The sequence below is a fragment of the Crocodylus porosus genome, unplaced genomic scaffold (assembly GCF_001723895.1).
Source record: "Crocodylus porosus isolate Cpor-Errol unplaced genomic scaffold, CroPor_comp1, whole genome shotgun sequence".
Lineage (NCBI taxonomy): Eukaryota > Metazoa > Chordata > Crocodylia > Crocodylidae > Crocodylus > Crocodylus porosus.
The window spans coordinates 46,281,971-46,299,456 of NW_017728947.1; the positions used below are offsets into that span (position 1 = coordinate 46,281,971).

General features: G+C 44.9%; 3 protein-coding genes across 9 annotated transcripts in view; 2 read left to right on the forward strand and 1 right to left on the reverse strand.

The window, feature by feature from the left end:
* PLEK2 (pleckstrin 2) overlaps nt 1-2,732 on the forward strand; it is an 18,551-nt gene extending 15,819 nt beyond the window's left edge. Inside the window, exons 10-11 of the mRNA XM_019551031.1 lie at nt 557-635; nt 2,026-2,732. Of these exons, the coding sequence (XP_019406576.1) occupies nt 557-635; nt 2,026-2,153 (207 nt within the window). The 3' untranslated portion in view covers nt 2,154-2,732. The remainder of the gene's footprint in view (nt 1-556; nt 636-2,025) is intronic.
* Nucleotides 2,733-4,993: 2,261 nt separating this feature from the next.
* On the reverse strand, nt 4,994-12,127 carry LOC109321433 (galectin-related protein-like). 2 transcript variants are annotated; one of them, XM_019552101.1, is made up of 5 exons: nt 11,929-12,127; nt 10,597-10,601; nt 7,619-7,709; nt 6,663-6,837; nt 4,994-6,055 (listed from the first exon to the last, which is right to left on the reverse strand). In XM_019552101.1, the coding sequence occupies exons 3-5, from the start codon at nt 7,660-7,662 to the stop codon at nt 5,912-5,914; spliced, it is 363 nt and encodes a 120-aa protein (XP_019407646.1). In that variant the 5' UTR covers nt 7,663-7,709; nt 10,597-10,601; nt 11,929-12,127; the 3' UTR covers nt 4,994-5,911. The 2 variants fall into 2 exon arrangements, with proteins under 2 accessions (XP_019407646.1, XP_019407645.1); XM_019552100.1 differs by lacking the exon at nt 11,929-12,127 and having other exon boundaries at nt 7,619-7,707; nt 10,566-10,893.
* Nucleotides 12,128-12,340: 213 nt separating this feature from the next.
* ZFYVE26 (zinc finger FYVE-type containing 26) overlaps nt 12,341-17,486 on the forward strand; it is a 70,360-nt gene continuing 65,214 nt past the window's right edge. For all 6 annotated transcript variants that reach the window (XM_019551399.1, XM_019551401.1, XM_019551400.1 and 3 more), the window contains exons 1-3: nt 12,341-12,435; nt 14,242-14,552; nt 16,021-16,099. In XM_019551399.1, the coding sequence (XP_019406944.1) occupies nt 14,362-14,552; nt 16,021-16,099 (270 nt within the window). In that variant the 5' untranslated portion in view covers nt 12,341-12,435; nt 14,242-14,361. The remainder of the gene's footprint in view (nt 12,436-14,241; nt 14,553-16,020; nt 16,100-17,486) is intronic.

Genomic DNA, 17,486 nt, shown 5'->3' on the forward strand with positions numbered 1-17,486 from the left:
GGGGCTCATGTGGAGCCCCCCATGCAGCATGAGGCAGCGGGGGGTAATGGGGATCACCCATTCAATTAATTTTTTTTTTATTTGATCTGAAACATTTCCCTCCAGTGCTATCAACTCAAATGCTGGAGTGTTGGAATAATGAAAAGGAACCTGGACTTGAGGCTGATTTTAAGGTTTATTGTTCAAGCTGAGAAAACATTGATGAACAAATAGGATCAACAGGGAAAACTATATTGAAATTTTTGGGGTTTTTTTTATGTTAGCTGTTAGTAAAACAGTGAATAGGTTTCAAATATCATTGTTATCCTGTGTCTGTTTAAGCGACTACCTCTGGTATCCATACTAAGGAAAACCCCTGTGGTTGAGAGGGGCAAGGTAGAATTACATCTAAATAAATGTGCCTGGCAGTTTTCTTATGAAATGGGTGGTCTTGCCTTAATTCACAGTATTCAGCATGGTCTCGTGTCTTCACATCTACAAAATAACAGACCTGCCTCAGGGAACACTTCAGTTCTACCACCTTCTAAATAAGCCCAACTCTTCTTTCTCTCTCCAGGAAGAAAACAGGCCAGTTGGTGGATTTTCTCTCCGTGGCTCCCTTGTCTCAGCCCTGGAGGACAATGGTGTCCCAACGGGTATGCATGAACTTGTATTTACAAACTTGCACTAAAATTGTAGAATCGGTTTTCATTCACACGTTCCATTACCTGGTGCAAACAGACCAGCCTGGGACTCAAATGCCAAGCAGGGGAAGCAGCAGAGCACTGAAGGTGACACATCTGTCTCCTGCCACTGGACTTGTGTCTAAGAACATTTTAGGGCTACTTTTTGTATAAACCACAAGTTTCCATTTGCTTATTTTGGGCTTTTCAGTCAGTTCTGAATGACTAATGGTAATAGAGTAGGGCGCTGGTTGAGATTCCAGATGCAGCAGTAAAGGGGGGAATTCTTTGTTGCTGGGTAATGCTGATACCACTATCTAGAGGCATTTCTTGTCCTCTGTGCTCTTTTTTTTCCAATTTGCTTCAGCTGCTTCCTCTCCTACACCTTCCAAGGTCCCAATCTAGTGGACTTAAAATATAACAGTGAAAAAAGCCACTTATGGAGAATCAATCTATTTAACTTAACAGCATTGTCTGGGACCCCAGCTGTGCGATTCAACACTTCTTCTGTCAAAATCATTTATCATATGAAAGTAAACTAGCACACAATGCATGTAGAACCGAGCTAAATGTGGATCTTGAATGGGAAGCATTCTTCCTAGTGTGAAATACTCAAGAAGGGCGATTCCTCTTCCTTCCTAACTAAAAAACTACCCAATAAGAGAGATCCTAAAAATGAAAGCTGTGATGGGCTGTGGAGGAAGGAACTATAATCCCATGAAAATGGGACTTGAAGATGGGCAGGAGCTCTAATCTAATCTGTCGTGGTGTTTTCACCATATCTGTCCTCAATGAAAATATTTAGCATGCAGATAGCACTTTACAGCATGTAACGTTAACTAGTTAGTCCTACCCTTGCCAGGTTGGTCTGTTTTGTTTTGTTTTTACTATCCCCATTTTACAGGCAGAGGGTGGGTCTACATGAGATTGTTAGGTTGCTGTAGTGATGAGCTAGGGTGACGTAGCATGAGCAGGCACCAACTGTGCTGCCGTTGCTGCCCAGTAGCAATGAGCTACTGTGCAGTAGCTTGTTGCTACTGTGCAGTAGGGTTGAAAACAACCCAGGCCCCACTGGGACTGTGCAGTACCTGCTGGGACTGCACAGTCATTTAGTACTTTCTAAAGCAAGTACTCAGTGACTGCAATATCAACTGCTCAGTCAGGGTACGTGTAGATGTGCCCAATGAGACTGAGTCACAGAGGGATTAAATGACTGATCCAAAGTCTCACAGCAAAATTTCACAGAAAGATCTACTAGCTTTTAGTTAGTACACTTAAATTCCTCCCTCAATAAGAATTCACACCTGCTGCAAACCGGTTCTCCATGTACTCTCCACTAACATATTGCTTGCTTTCTGTGCAGGAGTGAAAGGGAATGTGCAAGGCAACCTCTTCAAAATAATCACCAAGAATGACATTCATTACTACATCAAAGCCAGTTCCAAAGCAGAGCGAGCACAGTGGATCGAGGCCATCAAGCGGCTGACATGAACCAAGTGGACTCTCCACACAATATAGAGAATGGGTGAATGAGTTGCATTCAACAGTAAATTTGCTGCTGTCTTCACCTGGGAGCATTATTCAATCTTGGATGGCTTCTTATTGTTTATTATTTGTATGACTATAACATCTTGGAGACCCAGGCTTGAAGCAGGTGCTGGGTACTATACAGACCGAAGAAGACTGTCCCTGCCCGACAGAGCTTACAATCTAAGTTAAGGGGAAGAAATGACAGGTGGATATGAACAGATATGAGCATATGAAGAGACAATATTATGAGATGAAAGAATGAATCCTTTCATCTAAATATTCATCCTGTATCTGGCAGATCTATATAGTGCTCCACCTCAAAGCAGAAAAAGCCTTATTGGTTTTCCTTTGCTATGAAACTTGTAAATTGCAGTAGTTGGTGCTTACTGTGCTGAACGACAAAAGCAAGGCCTGTGGGTTGGCCAGAGCCAACACAAGTTCTGGGCTCCAAGGCCACCTCCCTTAAGATAACATTAGGTAGTCTTATTCTGGGTGCACTTTGATCAACATACTGGAATAAACTAAAGGTTCAGTTATCAATCTGTACCAGTATTCAGTTTCTTACTAGGCTGGAAAAGATCCAACGTTCCTTTAATCCAGGGATGGGCACAATATGGCCTGTGGGCTAGATCTGGCCCACCAAGGGATTCTATCCAGCCCGTGGTGGGTCCCTTAGCCCCACCCAATTTGGGCATGGTGGCCAGCCTAAGCCTTTGTGCATACAGCTGGTCTCACCACCCCCAGACACAGTGGGGCAGGGGCAAGGGTGGCACAGCACCCAGACATGGCTTCCTGGCAATTCCCATGGTGGTGGCTCACTTTGCCCAGCTTCCACTGCCAATATCTCTGCTGCCACTGGATGCAGCCCCACTGCCTGGGCACCTCAGGCCCATCCCCCCCCCCACACCCACTGATGGCATCACTGGACAGAACAGGCAGGCAGACAGGAAGGGTCTCCATGGAGACCTGCCCAAGACCCTCACAAGTGAGGTGTGCTTGACCAGGCGGATAGGATGGGATGGGGCAGCGAGTGTGCGGGGAGTGGCATATGGGATGGGCAGGTAGGGCCAGGATCATGAGGTGGTGGCAGCACAGGGCTGGGGCCCGAGGCAGAGCTGTGACACACTCCCTGACTATGGCTCCACCCCAGGCCCCAGCCCCTTGCTGTCACCCCTCTGTGATCCTGACTTCGCTTGCCGTCCTGCTCCTGGATGCTGGTCCCCATCCCCCTAGTACTCCATCCTATCTGCCCAGCTGAGTGTACAATGCCCATGGGAGTCCCAAGCTGGTCTTCATGGAGACACTGCCCACTTACTCTGTCCATCGCCCCGGCAGTGGGTGTGTGGTACACAGCAACCTCCACACTGCGACAGGCTGGGTCAGCACCCTGCCAGGTCACAACAGCTTACCAAGCTCCTTAAGTGGCCTTCCAGCCCAAATAATTGCCCACCCCTGCTCTAATCCAATATACAGACTCCAGATAGGATAGAAAATCCCATAGCATCACATGACCATATTGATTGTCATACCCAGTTGGAATAATAGTCCATTTCCATTGATATCAATATCCTTGACAGTGGCCAGTTTTTTGTATTTTAGAAGAAAGAGGGGAGAACTTCAAAACAAATTTGTGATAAGGCAGGGCTTTTCCTCCTGGTTTTCACTCTAAATCAGTTTCTGTGCAGCACCATTAAGATTGATAACTCTAATAATATTGTACTAGTTAATGTTGTTTCCACTTAAAACCAATAAACTTTATTTTTCTATTAAACTTGAAACTTGAAACTCTTGTTTCATTAAATCTAAAAAGCTTAGTTTTCTTGAGACAGCCTTTTCCTTTCATATGATCTTTCCAAAAGTCAGATTGAGGTGTGTGGGGAAAATAACAGTACTTCACTTAAACTACATGTTCAAACTGAAACCTCACCCATAGTTTCTCAACATTGTTGTTATGGAATAATCTCCTATGCACAATTCACAGGACCCTTCACATGAAGGAAAGAAGGGAGACTGGCATATTGATGTATGGGGAAAATCCTCAAATGAAAATAAGAGGGATCTTTTGGACTACTCCCTCAGAGCATGCTAGTACCCTTTTTTCATACTGATAATATGTCATTGCTTACAGAGTGAGAATGCGTGATTTACGTGAATGATTTAAAAAATACCCAGATAATCCATATATTCATTTAGAATATCCCTCTGGGTTTCTGAGCACCAGTAGACATATCCTCTACAGAGCATCCAAAAAAAGATCTATGACCTTCTGTTTTATATCTGTTCTCCAACAACAGACAGGAAGTTGATGGCAATACGAGAAACAGAACCTATGATTCTTAAATCCCATTCCAGTACTTTATGCAACAGATCATGCTTCTCTGAATAGCACTCTTTGTCTACCCACTTAACATATGTACTGAGGAAAATATCCTCCCTTCATACAGAGGATTTCACCTCCTTCCTATATTATAAGCACTTCTTATTGGACTAATTAACTTTATATAGATGCAATTTAGTGCACAGGAGGGGATAGGGAGAGCCAGATGTTTTTGGTTTTTAATGTTAATCAGCATGCCTAGAGGAATTGGGAAAAGATGACAGGGGGGGAAGCAGCATCAGGGGGAGAACCCAGGGCATAGGCCATTGTCAGCAGCAACTTGATATGCTGAAGTAGGCCTGCTGCATATGTGATGGGGCTAGTGGAGTTACTCCAGATTTGCACCGTGATAACTGAGTTCAGCATCTATCCCATTGTCAGAAAAAGGGCGATTCACAAGAAAAATAAGTCAGAGGCATGTCAATTGAAAGTCTCTGGGAGGGATTATAGTTCTTTCATAGTTCACAAAGCACAAAATCCATTGCGATTATAATGCATATATGTATAATCATTATAGCTACATTTTAGAAGCTTTGCAAAACATACAGATGCAAATAGTCATCACAACATTAAAGTGGTACAAATATTAATTTAACAAAATACCTAAAGGGATTTGCAAGTAAGTAGCCATTTTCAGCTGCGTATAAGAACAGAGGACATACAGAACAGAACAAAACAGGTAATAGGTTTAGCTACAGGCAATACTGCAGCTGGCCAGTTCAGCCAAGGCTTCTAAACTTGCAGTTACAGAGGATTTGGATTCACAGGGGCAGCCCCAGAAGAAACAGAAATGCTTGTGGAGCACTTACTACTTCATGGTGTGACAGTGAAGTGTGGTGATGACTTGAGCTCCCTTGAGTATTAGGGTCGCTCTCCCTCTAACATGAATCTAGTTCATGTATTTCAGATTCCCTCACTTATGTTGCAGAAAATCACCATCCTCTGTACCTTAAGCCCAACCACAATCACACTCTCCAGTTTTAGACACATGGTTAATGCCTACCTCTACCCTCAGGGTACTGAACCGCTCCAGCTGATAACAGTTTAGAGCTGATGAGGGTAGGGAAGGCTGCGTACTGAATCATAAGCCTTTCAGTTTGAGAGGTCAAGTGAATGGCTTTGCACTGGGGCCTCAAATTTGTTTGAACCAGCCCTGCCACTGCAGCTCTACAGTTTCTATGAGAAAAAGCAAAGTTCTGAATTTGTGAACAAAACTAAACAAAACCAAATCAAAGTCCACTTTTTAGATCTCAAGAAATATTCGGAAGAGAAGGGAGATCACTTTTCTATCCAACCAGAAGTGCGTCTGTCTTAATCTCCTTATAAGATTGGGGTCTTTCTTTTAAGCCACCTTGGTAAGTATAACATCCCCTGAGATGTGTAAAGATGTTATCATGCTCAGGGTCTGAATGCGGTGAGTGAAATCACAGAATTGCCGCCCATCAATCAAGACCCGCATCTGCTGGTGCTCACACAAGAGTTCCATCTGCAAAGAAACAATGGCAAAGTGGACATTAGAAGTCAGTGTCACAGATTTAGCAGCCTAGAATACAGAGTCACAAATACTCTGGGAAGTGCTGTGCAAAGTCTGTCTAGAAAGGGTGGGCAAAATGCGGCCCAGGGGCCAGATGTGGCCTGCCAGGGCATTCTGTCTGGCCTACAGGGCCCCTAAAAAATGAATATTTATCTGCCCTGGGCTGCCTATCATGCGGCCCTCAATGGCTTCCCAAAAATCAATAAGCGGCCCTCTGCCCAAAATAATTGCCCACCCCTGGTCTAGAACCTCGGTTTCCCTCCTGCAAAGAACGCATTTTACTTCTGCTGGAAAGCCTTCATGTGGTCTTTTGTTTTACAAGTTCTCAGCAAACTGGAGAATTGAGTTGCGCACAAAAGTATTTCTTTTTAGTCAACAGGTGTTGGGAGAAGCTTGCATTGCTGCTGTTCCCCTTCCTGTACACTCAAATGGCAGATAAAGGAAAACTGGTATAACTAGAACCATCAATCTGGTAACCTTTGATAATGATAAAATGTGCTGTGATATACTTAGTGAATCCCTCTATCCAGTTTCTCCTCACCACACCTAAAAAGATTACCTTAAATGTGTCCCCTGATGTGAATGGGAAGTAGGGAATATTCTTCTCCTCTCTTCCCCATTTCCCAGCAGTCCGTGCATTCCGAGTGATAGACTTATCACTAAAATTGACTGCAAACAACAGCCCAACATCCTTGCTTATATCCACAGGGTCAGAGAGCAGAGTCACTGCAAAGCTGAAGGAACCAAGTAAATGGTCAAGGAATAGGATTTTAGGAAACAGTTGGCATGACAGATGTCTATAAGGAGATGCTGTAATCCACCATTATCATTCAGTGTGGACTAGGGCCATGGGTTAATGACCTGGCGGTTGTAACACTCAAAAACAATCTCTGTGTTTGGATTTTGGAATAAGTGAAGAAGAGCCAACTAGCCATAAAGAATCCATTTCAAGTTTTGGCTTTGGAAGAGCTCAGCCAATCTTATGCAGACCTCATGCCAGTGTGGTCACATTCAGCAAGGCTGGTTACATAGGACATGATGACACTGTAGTTATAGCCAATTACACTGTAGTTATAGCCAGTGTATTGACAATAACAATGTAGTTATAGCCAATGTATTTTAAAAGACTTTAATGTGTGATCACAGCTTATTTTTCTCCTTTGTTTTCTTTGAAAAAGGAAAAGAAGAATTGAACCCGATACTGTCCAAGAAAGAAAAAGGCTAGATATGCACACCAGATGGTGTATACCACACAGATAAGCAGAAAGTATTTGATATATCACTTCCCCACATTTCAGGGAAATCGGGCTGTGAATTCTCGTCCTAGCTTCAGTCTTGCTGTACGAAGGGAGAGATTAGATTAGCCCATAAATTAAATCAGTACAGCTTTCCTTCCCCCGCATCCCACCCCAAAAGGGTAGACTCTCCAGGAATCTCTTGTACTTATGACCAGCTACAGAAGGCAGCTACTTCTGTACATGACACAACCAACTAAACAGCAGCTCCCTCACCTACCTCTTGGGCCTGGAACTTATGGCCCCGATGATAGTAATTTTCATGGCTGGTTTCAGCCCTCCTTTAATTTCCCCAACATATTGCTCCACCTAGTGAAAAAATCCCAATGATATTATCAGTCCATCTATATTTACAGGATGCATGTGGTGGTGATGTCTAAGATAAGTTACAGAGCCATGTAACAAGCTGCATTTATTATCACCCTGAGTTCTCTCACATGCTTTCTGTCCAATAATCTGTTTATCCATTTAAACATTTACTATTTACACACACATACACACACAGGCTTCCTAATTCAAGCCGTTTAATCTTTATTATACCGAGCAGCTTCCTGATCTGTTTCAGGGGCTTGTGATGATTAACAGAGGCAATGGTTAATGCAGAGGTATAGAACAAGGATTTCCATCAGAAATGAACAGGATGAATGTTCTGTGAATTAGTGCTTATAAACTGTTTTGAAAATGTAAAATGCTATAAACAAGCACTATGTAATTGTAACAATTAATTGTGTTTACAGGAGTTTGAATCTCCCCATGAGGTGGTGTTCTAAATATGTGGGGTGTTATTGACAGTTCACTTCATTATGTGCATTATTTTCCTATTTGTGTGAAGAATTAAGGCTGATTTTAGAGGCAAAAGGGTAACTCCTCCTGGCCTTATTCTGCCAAAAGACCAAAAGCTGTGCCCAAGTGAGGTATTGCAAGGTTTAGTCCAGGAGTTCGCAACCCCCAGTCTGCAGGCCAAATCAGGCCCCCCACTCTGAGTCATATGGCCTGCAGGGTTCCCCACAGGTCTGAACTTCTGGTGGTGAGGGAGTGGTGGCACTGCTCCCCTGCTGCCACGTTTCCAGACTTGCGGGATGGATAGTATGGCCCTGCATGCTAAATTGGGTGCATGGGGTGGTGCAGGTCCTGATCCCAGGGAGTGGGGCCAGGAGGAGGTGGCATAGGGCTCCAGGTCCCAATTCCAGAGCGCAGGGGTGGTGTAGGGCTTGGATCCAAGTGTGCAAGTAGGGACGGAGGAGCATGGGACCCAATCCTGGCATGGCAGCCCAATCTGGCCCATGAAACATTCCCACACCCCTCATCTGGCCCACAGTGGAAAAAAGTTGGGAGCCACTAGCTCAGCCCAAGAAGGAAGAAATTAAAAGAACAAAGTGGGTTGGTCAATAAATGTATGCGACAAACACCTTTGAGTAGCACAGGTCAAAGCCCATTAAACATTCCATCAGCGTGGCAGTTTGCATAGTCTTTTGTTCTAATAAAGCAATTTCCATTCAGGAGTAAGTATTTCACATTGTGTTTTGGGTTATTTTATAGACCTAATTGGAAAATCTGACCAGTATTAGATCCATTGCAAGATTAGACCTGAAAAAGGACTAAATCTGGAAGTCCTAAAACATCTGTTCCTTTTCAGGAGGAGTTCCAGAGCTGAGGAATGACTAAAGAAAATGGCTTCCCACATGTTTTGATGAAATGAGCATAGCACATTGATGTGACTTACAGGAGGTTGCTCTTGGCTGACCTCAGGGGTTGTGACAGTGTATAAGGGAGAGGGCTGTCCCTTAGATATGTAGGGCCCAGAACTGTTATTGTGTATTAACATGTAACACAAAGGTATAACAGAGCAGCTCTGAGCTGACTGCTGCACTGCCAGCAGTAGTGCAGCCAGTCGCCAGCAATTATTTGGCAGCGGTTATTCCTCACTGCCTCCCCACCAACTAAGGCAGCGCACTGTCCTGATTCCCCGCCCCCCAGTTACAGTACTGCCTGACTTCAGACTTATATGGTAACCACCTCTCTAAGACTACCCAAGTAATGCCCGAGCCTGCACACTTTCCAAAAGCACTTTAAGACCTTCCCATTTGGGCATGGATTTAGGAAGCAAGGCTAAAATAGGATGTTGGGGGGGAGGTGTTTTACATTTTAATTTAATATTCCACCTGCTTTTATAAATTGGCTTGTTCTTCTTTTGTTTTCTTGTTTTATAAGTTTTTTTTCTCTTACAGTAAGCTGCCCTGAGCCTCTGTTGGGAAGGGTGACATATATCAAATATATTAAAAAAATGCAAATATGAGATAGAAATGATATCTATCTCCCTGGGCCTCATGTGGGAGTGTTCCAAGGCTTTTCCTAGAGGCTACTTTGGCTTTCAATCCCCTTGGGAGACAATTCCAGGTGTACTTTTTGGTATTTGGATTACTGTTTCCCTTTCCTGTTAAACAGATATAATTGGACTGTGCGTTTTTTGTCTAATTTTATTTTAAACCAACAAAAATAAAACTTCTACATTAAAAATGTACAGCTGTAATAATAATACGCAGTTGTTCACTGTAGGAGGCTGAGACCTCAAGAGTATAATTCAGACTGTCTAGCAGAGGAAGAGTACCTACCTAATGTGAGATTTATTAAACTGTGAAGTAGCAACAGTAGTGGCAAAGTAGCAGAGAGTTTAATGTAGGGCACAAACCAGCACTGACCTTCATCACTGCATAGGTATGTTTTGATTCCATCAACCTTCTTGCTTTTTTATGTTATAAGCAGCACAACTAAACAATGCTTAATACGATGAATGGGGCTGAAGAGATTAATCAGTGCTGGAAAGTCCCTACACCCTGAGAACAGTTGTTCATTTGCATGGTATCATATAGAGAATTAATTTGTGTGCACTCTGGTTTCCATGTGATTATAACATTCATCCCTCATGCCCTGAATTGTCAGAGGTCTGATCCTTCATGAGCCATTTTTTGGCTGAGCAGGGCCTGAAGGCACTCTTGGAATCTGCTCATAGATCCAGCGGGAGGTAGCAGCAGTAGCTCTGGAAGGGTCTTAATTTGGTCACAGGAGGGCTCAGGAACCTCTGGCAATTTTGTCTTTTTCATGCACTTACATATGCAACAAACATATTTCTAGCAACAACAAAATTTCCAGTAAATTATTTTACTTACTTTTGTGCACCTGTCATTTTCTGTCATGGCTTCTGTCTTTACAGTTTTTTCTTTGCACAGCACCCTAGGAACTATGTTTACTTTTCTTTTTGCATGTGTTTAAGAAAAAAAAACTAGTGAAAGTCCCAGAAAAAGGGAGGATGTAGTAAGGGGCATTATCTCTGTCAAACACTAGATAGAACCACCCGCTCAAAGAGCTGAGTCACAACAGCTTACTTCTCCTCTTCCAGTGATCGGCAAAAGGAAATAGAGAAATTGGAAGGGACTGGAGCGCTGAAAAGTTTGGAAACAGATAGATATAATAATCAGTTCTAGTCTTCAGCTAGAGTGCTCAACCATCACCCTGCAGTTAACCGGAGTGTGGTCATATGCTTCTGTGGTGAATTGCACTGACTTTAGTAAAGTCATGCAAGAACATGCAAGAGCTCAGTACAGTATTAACAGTGGTTGTGAGTGAAAATCATATGACTGCTTAATGGCTTCTGTATTGGTGGTCCCAATCCAGTTTCTCTTAGGACATTTTGGCAGTTCCTATGTTAATTCTAATAAATGGCAGTTCCTATGTTAATTCTTCTCTCTCTGATTCCTATTAATCTCTCTCCACTCCACAGGTGTTAACCACCCTCTAAATCTTGACGTTTTCAAACTATGCTATTCTCTTCCATGCCACTGCTCTGCAGACTGTTTTCAGCTCTAGCGACAAACAGGTGTGGTCATATTAATACATGTGCAGAAAAGTGAAGTAGTGGAGGCACTGTTAAGACACTCCAGGAGGCTACATTTCGTTTAATGAATCTGAATAAGAGATGCACGTCTAACTATAATGACCACAGGAGGACTAAAGATACAATATCTTTTGACTTTTTTTTTTTTTTTTGCCTAGTTGGTTGGGTTTTTTAAAACTTTATATATATTGTAGGTCAAGGGTGATCAGCCTCTGGCCTGCCAGCCAAATCCAGCCTGCAGAGCCACAACACAGCTGGCTGGGCTCCCCCAAGAGTTGGAATCTGGGCAGCAGCCTCGCTACCCATTGCCTGCACAGTGGGATCCCCGCTGCCCTCCACGCATCCAGACTGGGCCAAACTGCTCCTTCCACCCACCCATTTGGATCAGGGTTGCTTCACCCTCCCCCCGGCCCTTCGGATCCAGACAGGGACCAAGATTGGGACCCGGCTGCCCCCTCATCCAAAGTGGGGGTGCTCTGCCGTGCCCCTGCACGGGGTGGATCAGGGTTGGGCTTCTTGGCCTTAGTTCCAATCGACGTGATCTTTAAGAGTGGCTGACTGGGCCAGTGGATGAGATCCAGCCTGCCTGAGGGATGGACCTGGCACAGTCCATCCCCCATCTGCCAGCCACCCTCCACCCTGGGCACTTCTCCTGGCAATGCCTGCCCTGGCAACAGCTGTGCGCGGTTCTGCTTCAGTCTGCAGCTGCCTGGGGGCAAAGGGGGTGGTCCTCCTTTCTCTTTAGCTGCAGGAGCATGTGTACTGGGACGCTCCGCACCCAGCCCTGGATCCGCACGGCCCCATGGGGCAGGTGTCCGGGGGACCGCCAGACCAGCCTGCGACCCCAGCGGCTCCCCGGGGCTCGGCCGGCAGGGGGCGCTGCTCCGCTTGGTAGTCCGGGTTCTACAAAACAAGGGCGGGGCTTCAACGCCCTCAAGAAAGATGGCGTCTCATTTGCATCTCCCAGCTGTCGGGCAAACAGGCGCTCCTCCTTGTGGGGGTTTCGGTGATTGGGGCGGTCACGTGATCGGTGTTGCAAGATGGCGCCAGTGCCGGGCGGAGTGTCAGTGGCGCGGACCGTTCCATACCCCCGGGTGCGGAGGGGGAGCTGGGCCATGCCATCGCTGACGGGTATGCCCCGCCAGGTGCGTGCGTGCGTGTGGGGCGGGCAGCACCCGGGCTCGGGCCGGTGCGTGGGCCCTGGGGCGCCCCCAGCCCCAGGCAGGATCGTCCCTGTGTCAGGGGGTTGTTACCGCACCTGGGTGTTGGCTGCAGGCAGGGCAGGGGCGCCTGTGGAACCAGAGCCTGTGAGCCCATCGTCTCTGCTCGGGGTGGCACCCATCCTGTATTGGGCGTCAGGAAGGGAATTTACCCCAGTGTCAGACCAGTCTGGATGGGTAGCCCTCTAGCCTAGGTAGATGGCCCTCTGCCCTGCCCCAGGGATCTCCACCATCTATCGGTGAGGTTTCACTGGAGCTGCAGCTGTCTGTGGTGGTTCCTCTGCTCTACCTCACAAGTTTCAGGTGCCAGGTCTGTGTTGTCAGGCAGTCTGGTGTAGAGCTTAAATCAGTGATCACTAACCTTTTTATAGTGAAGAACACTTTTTGTGGGGTAAGGGGCAACCCAGGATCTGCCTTGCCCCCCACCCCATGTGCCCCTGGATCGCAGAGTCCCAGACCCAGCCCGGCTGGGGCCTAACACCACATTCCTCGGGCTGTCGGGTGGGCACAACTCGGTCCAGTAGCAGCACAGAAGTGGGGTCGGGGCCCTCTCACGTGAATTCTTGCTGCTGAGCTGAGCTGTGCCTGCATGTGGCCAGCTGTAGCAGGACTCGAGGCACAGCAGCAGCTGCCTCTTTCCCCTCTGTCCCTGCAGAGATGGGGAGGGAGCCCCCCCACACCCCTGGAGGAGTTCCCCCAGGCTCCAGTCCTCCCACCACCTGGCCAGGCTGGAACCCAACTTACCTTTCCCTGCTCCTGGCTGGGCTGAATGGTCAGTCACTCACCATGGGGGGCCTGGATCTGGCCCTTGCCCCTTCCCTTCCCCACAGATTGGCCTGCTGGGGCTGGGGGTGGCGGGTGTGTGCATGTGCACATGTCCAGCTGTCTGCCCAGCCCAGGATCAACCTAAAGAAGCTCTGGGATATACCTGTTGATTGGGATCCCCAGGTTGGTGACCACTGATTTAAGGTTGTGCTTTGTGTAGGATGGTTCGATAGGGATGTGCCTCAGGCAGGGGCTGGATGCGATGCCCTCTGGAGGCCCCTTCCAGCCCAACTTCTCTAAGCGTACTGGGATCCAGTCCCACAGACCAGACTAGTGTTCCTGAGCTGGTTTTGCGGGACTGACCCCTCTTGACTGTCTGCGGCACTGGGTCCAGCCTGCACGCTGCTGGGCATGGGTTGTTGCAGGCCATGGGCTGGACCCAGTGCTGCGTACAGGCTCTGTGAAGCACCCTGTGCTGCCTGCAGTGCATGGGATGCTGGGGCCAGCTCATGTGGCACATGGGGCTGGGGCCAGTCCAGCAACGCACAGGCCAGTTCATACAGCAACATGGGCCAGATCCAGCCCACAGGCCATATGTTTAATACCCTTATCCTAAGGGAAAAGTAACTCGTTCTGAAGGTTTTCTGTTGACTTTAGCTTTTTTGGGCTGACGAGCCTGCCACTTTCACTTTCTTGCAGAGGTCACTAGGCCAGCACTGTCTATCAGCACTGTGTTTTCCTTAATAAACAAACAAGTGGATCCCTGGCATTTCCTAAGAGCACTGGATCTCTAAACAAGTGTCAGTGTGTGTTCCACAGTGCCCATGCTTGGGTCAGCTGCTAAAGCAAAGGTTGGTGTATGAGTCACGCAGCTGGCTTGGAATGCAATTCCAGACTTTCGCAAAACCCTTTGTGTTGTTTGATAGCTGAAGCTTGGCTTCTAACACTCATCCTGTTCTGTTCCAGGCTCCCCATTTGATTTGTTGAAGATGCACTGAGGAGATACTTGGTGTGACAGTTTTAGGACAGCAGCTGGTCTCTTTGGATGTTTGTTTCCACTCCTGGGAGTCCAATTGTAAGGGGAGGATGCATCCTTTTGGTAAAGAGGACACAGCCTCACTGGAGCATCTCTTTGGGTTTTTCTGTGAGTGTGTACGACGGGGTGATTGGGAGCTTGCACAAGCTTGTGTTCCTCAGTTACATCAGTGGCAGGGAGATGACTCTGAGAAAGTGGAGGCGATACTGCATGCTCTGATAACTTGTCCCTCTCAGCTAAGGTAAGTGCTGGATGGTACTTTTTTTATACTGGGTGGAAGTGTACTGTGCAGATCCCAACAACCCAGAGTTGTGCTTTATTTTTTCATGCAGTATGATCTCAAAATATAACTTGCTTCAATGCCAAACCATCTTCTCTTTCAGACCAGTATGTTCCCATATGTGAACTGTATAAACAGTTATGAAAGGGTTCTAGCTCCAGTGAGCTTACAACTTTGTTCTTTCACATGATAAAATGAGGGGTGGTAAAAGCTTAAGAATGCTCAGAAACCAAGAGGAAGTCAGTTTTGAGACTTCACTGAAATAGTACGAGTGCAGGGAAGGGCTGGGAGAGTTGTACTAGAACTGTAGTGCTGCTGACAGTCATCATTTCATCTTGAAGGTGCCTTTTCTGAGTGAAGATGTCCATATTTATTTAACGTGTTCTCTTATTACTAGCAATGTTGTTAAAACTGAAAATGCTTAAACATTTAATTATTCAATATTTGTCACTTATTCTCTTTACTTCTTGCAGGTCTTTCAGTTTGGATATTGAAACATTTGGTTTTTATGTTTTTTTAGTTGGTTTTGCTCTCTCTCAAGCACTTGCATAAAACTCTTTCAGGTTGGGTTTCTTTCAGTTCAGTGGCATGTTTATAAATTTTAAGAAGAGCTGAAAAAATACCCCACAAATACCTCTGCTTGTTGAGTCTTGTAAAAACATTTTGTAACAATTCTTGGGCATGGACTTCATTGATAGTATTCTGGGAATTGCTCATGTCTGGAGGAAAAATGCATAAAATAAAAATGAGAATTATCAGCAAATATGCAGGAAATAACAGGTATGTTAGACACCCTGATAGCTGCACCATAGGTGGCACTGATTTTGTCTAGAGTGTGAAGGGTGCTGGTCCTTTCTTCCTTTCTCCCAAGTCGAAGTGTTCCATAACACAATATATCTTGACCTGCATGCAAAGGTATTGGAAACGTGGTAAAGCAGGTGGGAATTGTATTTATCCTTTTACTTTTCATTGAACACAAATGGTTGGTTTCGAGCTTATAGTTGAATCTGTGTGCAGTTGCGAGCTAATCACTTTCATTCTTTAGGGGGGAAGAAATACCAGGAGCAAGACTTAGCAGTACTTGGCAAACACATACTTACCACTGAAATCTGCTGAAGTGTGAAAAGGCTTTTCAGTAAACTGAAGCTTAGAAAGGAAATAAGTTGTATTGTGGTTTGAAGTAGAGAACTATGGAGATAATTTCACATGTGTCGAACACTAATTTGCTCATTACAGTAGTGGTCACTGGAATCTTTTTTTTTTTAAACAGTGTCCCCACTCACCATTTGACTGATCTTCAAAGTTTGAATCGCCTTCCTTTTTATTCTATACAGAAAATTATAAAGCTCAGCTGAACACTGGCATTTTTTTTCTGGGTTCTGAGAGTTGGATATGGACAATCCATGCTATGTATTTATTATATTTATAGATGTGGGAAGAATTACAGCCCTCAGAGACTTGCGTGGCTTTGGCTCCTTGTATTGAAGAAGTGGCTGACATGCAGTAAGGTAAAAAAAAAAAAAAAAAAGGTCGATAAAATAGACTGTGCATTAATTTGATAGAGCTTTGAACACTTGCTCTACTTATTTGCAACTCATATTTACAGTTCAGAGCCAAATTTAGATACCAGGAAATAAGGTAAAAAAAAAAAAAAAAAAAAGGTGTGCTCTAGCTGGCTCCCAAATGGAAAGCAGTAGTAAGCAGGAAAAAAAAAATCTGTAGTTTGTCATTAATTTGCCTCTGCTAATAATTCCAGCTGGTCCCTCGGCAGTCTTTTAAACTTATACCAGAATGATTAGCGGTCACTTCTTAATATTTCAAGCTTGTAAGCTGGAGAGGCAAATGAGGATTCTTTAGGCCTCATGAATTGGGTTTTTTTAATGTGGAATGTTACTATGAATGGAAAGTGGGAGTTAAGTTATATTTCTGTAGTGCTTTTCATTCCTGAAATAGCCCCAAGACTGAACAGTTCTTTATTAAGTCTAGACAAGTGATTCTCAACCAGGGTATCACAGCATGATTCACAAGATAAACTCAGAGATTTCAAATAGACATCCATAGTTGTGGTCTTTCTGAGTTCTTTGCAACAGAAAAACTGCTTTATTATTTTTCTGTAGGCAAAAAGAGAGAGAAAAATAAAAGCTGGTATTTTTCCAAGCGGTGCCTTAAATTTATTCAGTGGTGCTTTGAGTCTATAAAGGTTGAGAACCACTGCTCTAGACCCACAGGGAGTGGGCTGTACTTAAAAAGAACTGTTGGTGGGAGAGTGGCAGGTGATTGTTACAATGCAGGAAGGAGAGAAAGAGATTAGGTTTGGCGTAAAGGGGCAATTGATCCAAAATAATTTGTGTTTTGTTTATTCATTTTGTGTTTTATTTATTCACTTTGTTCTTCCCCACTTTCTTCATTTCATTGATCCTGTTGCCCAGGCTCATAAATGTTCTTGAACATTTGAAGTAACCTTAACTTCTAGGGCTGTTCCTTCTGGGAAAGTGACAATTACTAGCTAGGTTTTTGGTTGTAGCTGTGTTGGCCTAAGGAAATAGGTAGGCAAGGTTCTTTGAGTAGATGTGATATCTTTTATTAGACCCACTGAGTAGATGGGGGAAAAAAGTTCTTGGCAAGCTTTTGGCCTCTTTTCAACCTTGTATTCTATCACTGTAATGTCTCCTTTTGGCCTTTTTTTTTTCCCCTGCTTTCTTCCCCCTCCCTTACCTGCCTTACCTTTTTGTCTTTCTCATTTCTACCTATTTACATTTTCACTGATATCATGCCACACTCTTAGCTTCTCTTATTCTTTGGAGTCTTAGACTAGCAGATACTCCCTATGCCTGCAGAAGGGTGACTGTACCCGAAAGCTTCCCAAGAACTAATTGTTCTAGCTAGCCATGAATT